Source organism: Anthonomus grandis, chromosome 7 (assembly GCF_022605725.1).
Source record: "Anthonomus grandis grandis chromosome 7, icAntGran1.3, whole genome shotgun sequence".
NCBI classification, from domain to species: domain Eukaryota; kingdom Metazoa; phylum Arthropoda; class Insecta; order Coleoptera; family Curculionidae; genus Anthonomus; species Anthonomus grandis.
This window is the reverse complement of record NC_065552.1, coordinates 19,093,972-19,104,150: the sequence shown is the minus strand read 5'-3', so window position 1 is coordinate 19,104,150 and position 10,179 is coordinate 19,093,972. Positions and strand designations below refer to the sequence as shown.

Genomic DNA, 10,179 nt, shown 5'->3' with positions numbered 1-10,179 from the left:
TGTACAAATTTTCAGTTGCCTGAAATGCTTTTATACAAAAAAATAAATCCAAAAAAAAAAGCTAATATTAGAACTTTACTTCGTATACATTTTGGAGAAAATTGGGAAGAAGATTTGGACCTAGATTGGTACGAGAATTTACTGGAAAATACCCATGGGGAATAGCTAAAGTCAGATACCAAATTGGACTCAATGAAAGGTAACAAAGAATGAAAGAGCAATACATATTTAGTCTTGTCATCCTCTAATTTTTTCTAAATAAAGTTAGTTTTGTACCTTTCGTTATATTTATTTTACATTCTTCTCCAAAAACTTAACAAGTCTTTAGATCTGTTGCTGCAAAACTGAAGTCCAATCATTTTGAGCAAAACTGAACAAGTCCAATTTTTTTGTAAATATAATTAAAAGAAAATATTTGTTCTTCCTAAAAAGTATATAGCATATTACTTCGATTTCTTGATTATTTTATTAATAAAAAGTTAAATTTGCTTTAAAATGGATATAACCTCTATGCGAATTAAATTTAGCGGAAGGGACTTGTTAAGTTTTGCGGTCAAGCTACTGAATTATCCTGTAGATCATCAGCAACGAAAAAACTAATTTTCCATTATCATTTTTTAAAGGAAAACGATGATAGATTATTTGAACTGCCAAGCTTCATGACCTTCTTATGTAGTTTCTTTTGTGGTAGTGATTATTCCAGCCCAGGTCTACTAAATATCTTGCATCAGCAATTATTCAGGGAAGCACACTAATCATTTCATTTATTTTTATTTTTCAACAGTCAGTATACTTAAGAATTATGCTTGACTCTTAAAAATAAATATATTATAATAGTATAATATTAATTATTTAAATATCAAATTATTAAACAAATAAACCAAACTTAACTAAACAATGACAATATTCATTATAATCTAATTTATTTTAATTTAAAAAAAGTCGCCTTAATAAACTTTAAAATGTAAACTTATGACAGTAATATTTCGTGATTTAGCAAAAATTTGACTGCGTCACATCACCAATAGATATAACATAGTATATGTCATGGATATTCAGCGAATATTCACCAAAACTTTAACAAACATCTAAAATATTACTGACCAGGAATTTTTGAGGCCAAAGATTCCAATAATATTGAGCATTTTCTAAAGAGAAATTATTGGGTAAGAATGTTTCTTTTTTTTTACTAAAACCTTTTTGAGGATATCCCAATTATTTAAAAAAATAATGTCAAAATTTAACTAAGTTTTGGTTAGCTTTGAATAATCTTTTCTTTTTTTTAAGCAGCCACGGTGCTAATATACATATTCTCCAAACATTATGAATGGTATCTTATAACATGTACGCAAAGTTACCATAAAATTACGTCATTCTATATTATATGTATATTAATATAGAGTGAATACATCTTAAACTTTAACTTAATTTAATTCGATGCTAATAAGGCTTAAATAAATAAAAAAAACTAATTTATTTATTGACAACCGCATAGTTGACTACAAGGGTTCTCCAACAGATCGTAGCATAAGTTCAGCAACCTAAAATTAAAATGAATGTTATTTAATTCGTTTTGTGAATTGACCTCTCCATATTATAAGCCAATATTTCTTGATATCATATATTTTGATAAACTAATAGATAATTCTTATTGTTGTGACTTGGCAACATTGTGCCTCTATTATAACCGAAATTTCCGATTGGCAACGAGAGTTGTTGTCCGTCGACTAAATTGTAAACAAGAGAGTCAATAAAGTTCTCAAGTTATTATTAAATTAAATAAACAAGGTAGGCGTCATAATAAAATTTGGAAGCCATAAAGGCGCGTTTCCACCGGAATCGGCATAGTTGATCTGCGCAAAGCCGAATCTGTGGAAACATGTTGCCGATCGTCATAAAAAGGCGATCGGCTTGCCGAACGGCGAACCACCAAAAGTCGGTCCGGATCAAAGGAAGCCTAGCCGAATCGAAGTGGTGGAAACGCGAAGCCTATCGGCACAGATTTTGGTGCGTTGTCAAATTAATAACAAATTATTATTTTCCAGTTCTCTGGCGGAAGTCACGGATGAATGTACTGCGCTGCGAAAATAGGTAATTTTTGAATAATAAACTGGAGTAACGAACAAGTTTTGGCCTGATCCAGCTCTATCGTTCTTGAAATGTACTGTGGGATTCCAAAAGCCCATTTTACAAAGATAAAAATAAGAGACGTGACGCCTTCATAGAAATTGCTCAGGAGTTGAATGCAAAGGAAAAAATGCAAATCCGGCGATGGATTAGAGGATGTTTATACAAGTAAATGGTTTGCATTTAAATCCATGATGTTTCTAGCAGACAAAAATAAGCCAAGGCAACACAGGATTTGGAGGTAAGTAGAAATACAAACAGCTTTATTTTTAAACGATTTTATTTAACTTCACAGAACCTGTCTAACTTACTTATTTTATTATTATTATAATTTTAAAATCAACAAAATAATAGTTTCTTGTATTTGATGTTCTTCTAATAATATTTCATATATATAATGGATTTTTTTTTAACTGCCAATATCATAGACTTAATCTTTAACACAATTAATATTGCCAGGGAACCTCACCTTCTGGTGGTACAAAATAATCTTTAAACTTGTCTCTTACGCGTTGAGCACGTAGTGCACTTCTTCTTGGTATGCTATGTCAATTAATAAATGAGTTTTGTTCTGACGCATCACGTCTCCAAATTCCTGGGATAATCATTCCCGAGTCTAAGCATTCAATGTCGATGATGATTCAATGAACATTGAAAATGTTTTCAAATATGTCTGATTGTACTCTAATTCATTTAGTAGACCTAATCAACATGTCATTTCAAAATGGGGTCTTTCCAAACTGCCTTAAAACTGCAATAATCATTCCATTACATAAAGGAGGAGATCAAGCCTCAAACTATCGTCCAATTGCACTTCGAACCCTCTCAAAGATCATAGAACGCCTGGCTAAAAAAAGGTTTTTGTCATTTTTGTTTAAATATAATATCTTAACCCCTTATCAGTTTGGATTTCTGAGCAAAAATGCACCAACGATGCTATGTTCTCCCTATTTAACAGCGTTTATTCAAATATCAACAAAAATTACTTAACAGCAACAATGTTCTGTGACTTTTCTAAGGCTTTCGATTGCGTAAACCACATTATTTTAATTAACAAATTGCAGCACTATGGATTCAGAGGTATATCCCTTGAATGGTTTAAGTCATATTTGTGCAACAGAAGTCAACTTGTAAAGTTCGATACGTCAAGATCTTCTTGTAAACCAATTGAATGTGGGGTACCTTAAGGTTCCGTTTTTCCGTTTTGCTCTTTCTGCTGTTTATAAATGACCTGGCCAGCGTGAACATAAGCGGAAAAATCTGTCTTTTTGCTGATGATACTAGCTTCACTTGGAGCAATCCGAATGCAATGGCACTACATACAACATTTTCGACCAACGACTTGGTCTTCATTAAATCGTGGTGCGATTCCAAGCTTTTATGCCTAAATCTCTCAAAAACTAAAGTCTTATGATATAAAACGACCATTCCTCCATTTATTCTAAACAATACCAGTTTGGAAGTTGTTGAGTCTGTCAAGTTCTTGGGTCTTGTTATGGACGGCTCTTTGAAATAGGATTTGCACATAGATAAGATAACGTATCTAAAAAACTAAGCTCGGCATGTTTTGCCATAAGATCAATCTCAAGAGAATTAGGCTTTTTCACGGCCAAAACAGTTTATTATGCTCTTTTTTGAGTCACATCTTCGTTACGCCCTTCCATTCTGGGGTACATGCTGCAAGACCCAATTTGAGCGTATATTTAAACCTCAAAAGAGAGCGCTTCGCTACATATTAGGACTTGATAGTAGAGCTCACTGCCAAGTAAATTTTATAAAATATAAGATCCTTACTCCTCCCTCGTTATTTAGATTTGAATCTATCTGCCTTATCCGCAAACATGTGTCGCATATTCCAGAAAGACCATCCCACAGCTATTCACTATGGAACGTTGATCATAATCTTCATCTGCCAATTCCACGGTCGGAATTAGTAAAGAACTCTATACTTTATGCAGCAATAAAAATGCACAACCATCTGCCTTCCGTAATAAAATCGATGACTACTTTTAGTTGTTTTCGCAATGCCCTAAAATCTTTACTACTGCAAAAAGCCCTATATACAGTAGAAGACTTTTTTAAAAATTCCTTTTAAAGCACACACACTGGCGTTATTAGCTACCTATTATTTGCAAAATGTTTGCCTGCTTTTTATTGTATGTTTTTTTTTTGAGACTAAGGTTTTTGACAATTTTATAAATATAATTGTGTGTATATTTGTATATAAAAATTATTTTATTTATGTATTTCGACCAAATTGTACAATTTGATAATTTGTACAGTATTTTTGTTTTGTTATATTCCTATTTACTTTGTGTGTATTTTGTCTGAGTATTTTTTTTTGTGTTTATTTGTTTATATTTGTATTTTTTTCCTTTAGCTTTGTCGATAAAATGTAAATTTTCTGACAATAAAGCATTTTGATTTGATTTGATTTTATTTGACAACAAATTATAAACACTACTCTTTTCGAGGCCAGACTAGGAAAATACAACGCGCCAACATCCTCCTTTTCACCTACGCCATCTGTTCCAAATTTGAATATATCCACGATCCAGTGGCCCCAAAATCACTTTCCCTCTTCTGAACCATCTGTACCTTCAGAGCTCACATATATCAGCACGGCCAATCAACACCTCATATTTCTTGGGCCAGACGTCATGTTCTTCATATTCAGTATCTTCTGCTTCACCGCAGTATGTCGCCACTGCTCTCTCATCATCCTCAACAACAGAAAACGAATTAACCAATGATTCCCTACTGCATGACTTGTAGTTTAAGCTATTAAAACTGTTATTAATATTTTGTAAAAAATGTTGAATATTATAAATAAAGCAGTTGTTCTATTTTAACAAATTATAACCTTTTTTCTAAGCACATTCTAGGAAATCCATTTAATCTAAAAAATCAGTTTTCTGCAGCTAATAATTATAACTGTACAATATAAAATATGATCAATTTCGTGTTTGTGACCCAATATCTTTTATATTGCGGAGGGTCAGACTGACCCCACCCAACAACCCTCCGCAATATAAAATATGATAATAATCATATCTGTTGAAAGGAATAATACCGAGGGGTAAACCGCTGGGGAAGTCTGGTGCACACACTTATGAATTTCCAGGATATCCAAGGAATGCCCGGAGATATACAATACACAGATTCTGCGCAGCGATCTACCTCTCGATTAGGTAATACTTTAACTACGGAAACAAAAAACTTACCTTTACGTATTCCTGAAGCACTTCAATAAGTGCTGCACATACTTCTGGAATGGTTCTTGAAATAACTTCGGTTGATGTTTTAAAAAAATACATGAGTGAGTGATAAGAACCACCAGTCGCTAAAAACCGCAAAGTTATAACGTTGATTGAATATTTGGGAAGATACGCAACCTTATGGGCTAAAGCGTGACCGCAAATATGCGTAAAAAATAGATGGCGATTCTTTCCAGTATGCGCGAAAATAATTTCGTCCGTCGCTTCTCATTAGTAATCGGTCGATCATCTCCGAGGCGTGCGGGAGAGTTTTTGCACAGGTTCGTGTTTGCCGTATTGCAATTTGGTAGTTGTTAAAAAATTTTCTTGGATATCGTAATCACAAATAGATAGATATATGTAAATGTGTTTAGTTTGTAAGACAATGGCTCCTTTAGGCAAATTAATAAGCGAAAGAGACTTTTAAAATCAGCTGTACCAATTTCATGGAAAGGTATTATTTTTGATATTTTACTGTTTCCTTCCAAATTAGTGTTATAAATTTACTCTAAATTATAGAACCGGCCTCTAGAAACACAATTTCTTTGCCTGATACCTCATGTAACGCTCAAAGCCTTGAGAGTTTAGATGCAAAAGTTTCATCAATAAATTGGGAAAATGGTAAGTAAAGAATATTATAATATTACTTAAACTTGACACTTTATTTTTTATAGGCAGATTTTTTTAACTGTTGTGTTAAAAGTACATGAGTGGGTATACTTTTAATGCTCATTCTCGTGCTCGCATTACTGAAAATATTCCTATTTGCCCTTTTGCATATTTTCAAACCCTTTTACAAGTTGGTGACAAACCTCACCTATTATGACAATAAGTATTATAACTATAATTATTACTTTATTATTATTACTTACATATAGACAGGATAATTCTTTTAATGCACAAATGTAAATGGACGATAGATCTCATCATTCTAGGATAAAGTTTGTTTGTTTTTAAGCAAAATTTGGAAATGCCTATTTATTTTAAGAAAGCTTCGCTTTTCAAAAAAAGTTCTACAGCAAATAAATATTTTAAATTTAACAGGCCACTTAATTTGATAACTAGAAGATGTTAAAGACGTATCACAAACATTTTTGGGCGGGATAAAGATGCTTTTTATAGGATATTACTTTTTATTTATAGGGTCCGCTAATTATTTTTTGGTTTGAAACTTTTTTAAAGATTTTAGATATTAGAGTAAATGTTTCAAAAAGCAAATTACAGAAATGTAACGTTACAGGGAAACAATACAGCAATTGTACACAAATAAATATAAGCCATTTGCAATACTCTATCCTTGTAATGTTTTTGTTTTAGCGGACACCATCAAAACTTATTCCAGAAAGAGAAATCCAGCAGTTGACGATGATAATGATGAGGCAATATACATCTATTTATTTATAGTGTTAAGCATTTATGTACCACCCCCGAAAACCCTGTAACTGAAAAAAAAGAATTATGTAAAATAACAAGCCCAGAACGACAGGCAAATGAACTATGTCAAATATCAAGTCCCTCATCCACAAAATCCGATACAAAAAAACAGTTGGGTGCTGTACATTTTAAAATAGATGTTTTAAAAAACCAAATTAGGGCTAAAAGAATGCAACATATCCGTTTAAAAAGAAAAAGAAATGTAAAGACAAATATTTTTAGGGTTTAGGGGAGTTGCTCTAGAATGGTTAAAATTTTGTTTTGTTAGACAGAAAAAAGTTTGTTTGGCCAAATGGCAGTTTGTCTGAACTTTGTGTAGTAAGCAGGGTTCGTTTCTCGGTCCTATTTTATTTCTATTGTATATAAATGACCTGGCGTCTCTCCAGATAAGAGGATTTTTCACTATTTTTGCAGATGACACCACTATCTTATGGGCAGACAATAATAAAAGCACATTAACAAGAACAATTTCTAAAGATTTATTAATGATTAAACAGTGGTTTGATGCTAATTTGTTGTCTTTAAACATAGATAAGACTAAATTGTTAAGTTTTTATGTTCAGAGCAGTTCATGATTCACAACAAAGAATTGGAAGTGAATAATTTTAACAGATTTCTTGGAATTGTTATCGATCATAAACCTAAGTTTTATGGAGATATGTCAGGAGGCAAAAAATGGCTAGACGATGTTATGCTGTTAGAGTGGTTTTAAATGAACTGAGATTGATATGTTAGGATTGGAAGTTGGAACTTACTTTCATACAAAAATACCTACAGTATGGAATAACATTTTGGAGTTGCATTAATAAACGGCTTTTTGACCCGATGTTTGTTTTTAAAAAACGAGCCATTAAATATATGTGTCATAAATCTCCACAGGACATGTAGACCCCTATTTAAAGATACTTTCCTTGTGTTGCTTGTTTATTGTTGAGTCTGCTTGCCTAACATACAAAAAATATAAATTGTTCATTATTATAATGTTTTAAGGGCTCCTTAAAACATTATAATATCAGAAAAAAATACAATATTCCAATGCCCATCTCAAAAAGTGAACTAAAAATTCTCTTATTTACTTGAGCATAAAAATTTTTAATCATTTTCCAAATGTCATAAAAGTCTCTAGAAGTTCTCCTTGCTTTAAAAAGTCCTTAACGAAACTTCTTAAAAGCAAGTATTTTTATAGCATTAGAATTTTTTCAAGATAGTTAGGAAGGCCAATAGTATATAATTAGTTTTTAGTAAAGATGTAAAGGTTAGAATTTGAGATGTTACTCTAAAAAATTTTTAAGTCGTCTTGCTTTGAAATTGAAAATACATTTTGTGTTTATACTAGTATGTTGAACCCACTATTGTGTATTGTTTTTAAATTATGTGTTAGTAATATGTCGATTAATGTGCCTATTTTATATCATAGAAGTACGATGTCAACAAGTAGGTACCATGTATTTATGAATAAAGTATGTTTTAAATTTTTTGAAATTCGAAATTGTATTTAAAAGAGAGAGAGGTATATAATATTTAATAGGGCTGATTCCAACTACTCACTAGAAATTACCTCGTTGAAAAAGTAATTAAAAGGGTTATTCAAAACTGCAAGTGGCTAAAAAAAACTGACAAGAAGAAACAAAGTTGATTATGATTCTCTAAAGAAGGAACGTCGTATTTAAAAGTTAAAGATGTTAACTTGTAAATGAGAGAAAGTGTTTACAACAATGTATAAATGATTTTATTTTATATTTTCAAATAACGCCAGAAAAAAATAAAAAACCATTTTGCCAAATTCACCTTTTTCAGTTTAATTAACAGTTTTTAAGAACTATTTTCTTAGAAATCTGCCCTTTTATAGTGAAAAACCATTACTTTTCGGAATTGGGCAGTGTTTTTCAGAAACTTGTCAATTTGGATCGTGATTATTTTCTAAATATTTTGGAGATATTGGAGTTTAGTACGGATTTTATGATCATATAAGTAATTCATTTTTATATTTTTAATCTGTAGTCATCTTTGTTGTCTTTTATGAAGCAGTAAGCAAACAATATTAATCTTTTTTTAATAAAAATAATATAAAAAATTCAAAAAAAATTACAATTTTTATGATTCACGCAAAATTTAACATTAAAGATATTAAAAGAAATGTAAAAAAAATTGTAATTTTTATTTTGGAATTACATCCTTTTTACGAAAAAAAAATAGGTATTTTTGCAATGATTTCTTTCTAGCCACCTCTTATCACATCTTTATTAAAAATGAACGACTCAATAAAGTCTCGCACTCTCTGGATGGTCAATCAAAGTAGAATGGTCGACCAAAATACCCATTTCGAAGAGAATTTAGTGAGTTTAAATTCTACTACATCAACATTAGGTAAAGGCAACACGTTTTTTTTAAATAAAACTTTAGACTTACGCAGACTTTGTTCCAGCACAAGATTCGGGACAAGATTACAAGTTTGATTGAAAGTAATGATTTTAACGTGATTGGAAGTAAAGAACAACCTGGTTATTTAGAACTAGAACGTGAGTGTTGCTGGAGCAACAAGGTTAATTATTTAATAAAAGTGTCTTTAAACTAAGTTACAAAAAAAGTTATTATTTTTTTAGAAAATGATCAAAATCTTAATAATTGTCCAGTCGAACAATGCGAGAAACCATCATTAGGAGAACGCAGAGATTTTCAAAAAGCTTCAACTCTTAAAGAACGTTTGGATGCACATGAGTCACAACTGAATAAATCTTTCTCAGTAGACGAAGACGATTCGGCGAAAGATCCTAATTATGACACAGATTCATCTACTTCTTCTCGGACTCGAGTTCATCAGATTCAACTTCGAGTACGAGTAGTTCCTCAGCCTCCAGCTCGTGCCCTAATGGGTCTCACCATACTAGGAGGGCGTCAGTCGTTGACAGCCAGCCTGACCAAGATTTTAATGCTCAAGAACCTTCCATTATTCCTTCTGATAATGATTCTACCCTAAAAGAAACTACCAAAGAAAAAAAAAGAGTATTAGATGTAGATAATTGGAAAAGTAACGCGGCAAAGAAACTAAGAAACTTAGGGTTAGCCTATACCTCAAGAGCTAAGTCGGCTAAAAAAATCGAAGCTCGCCAAATAAAACCTCCTTGCGGGATTAAATGGCGATTTAGATGTTTCACAAAAATTGACAAAACACAAAAAGCCAATATTTTTAAAACATACTGGGACCTCGGAGATATAAATAGACAAAGAGACTTTATTAACAGATGCCTAAAGCCAATCAAACCTACCTATAGATACAGCAAAACTATAAAGCCTAGAAAATATAACAATGCCTTTTACTTTTATATTAATAGTGATGAACCAATTCGTGTGTGTAAATATT

At 31.7% G+C, this 10,179-nt stretch overlaps 1 protein-coding gene across 1 annotated transcript in view; it reads right to left on the bottom strand.

The window, feature by feature from the left end:
• Nucleotides 1–1,518: 1,518 nt before the first annotated feature.
• The window catches only part of LOC126738233 (WD repeat-containing protein 13-like), a 129,497-nt gene continuing 120,836 nt past the window's right edge, over nucleotides 1,519–10,179 (bottom strand). Inside the window, exon 10 of the mRNA XM_050443470.1 lies at nucleotides 1,519–1,541. Coding sequence (XP_050299427.1) covers nucleotides 1,534–1,541 — 8 coding nt within the window. The 3' untranslated portion in view covers nucleotides 1,519–1,533. The remainder of the gene's footprint in view (nucleotides 1,542–10,179) is intronic.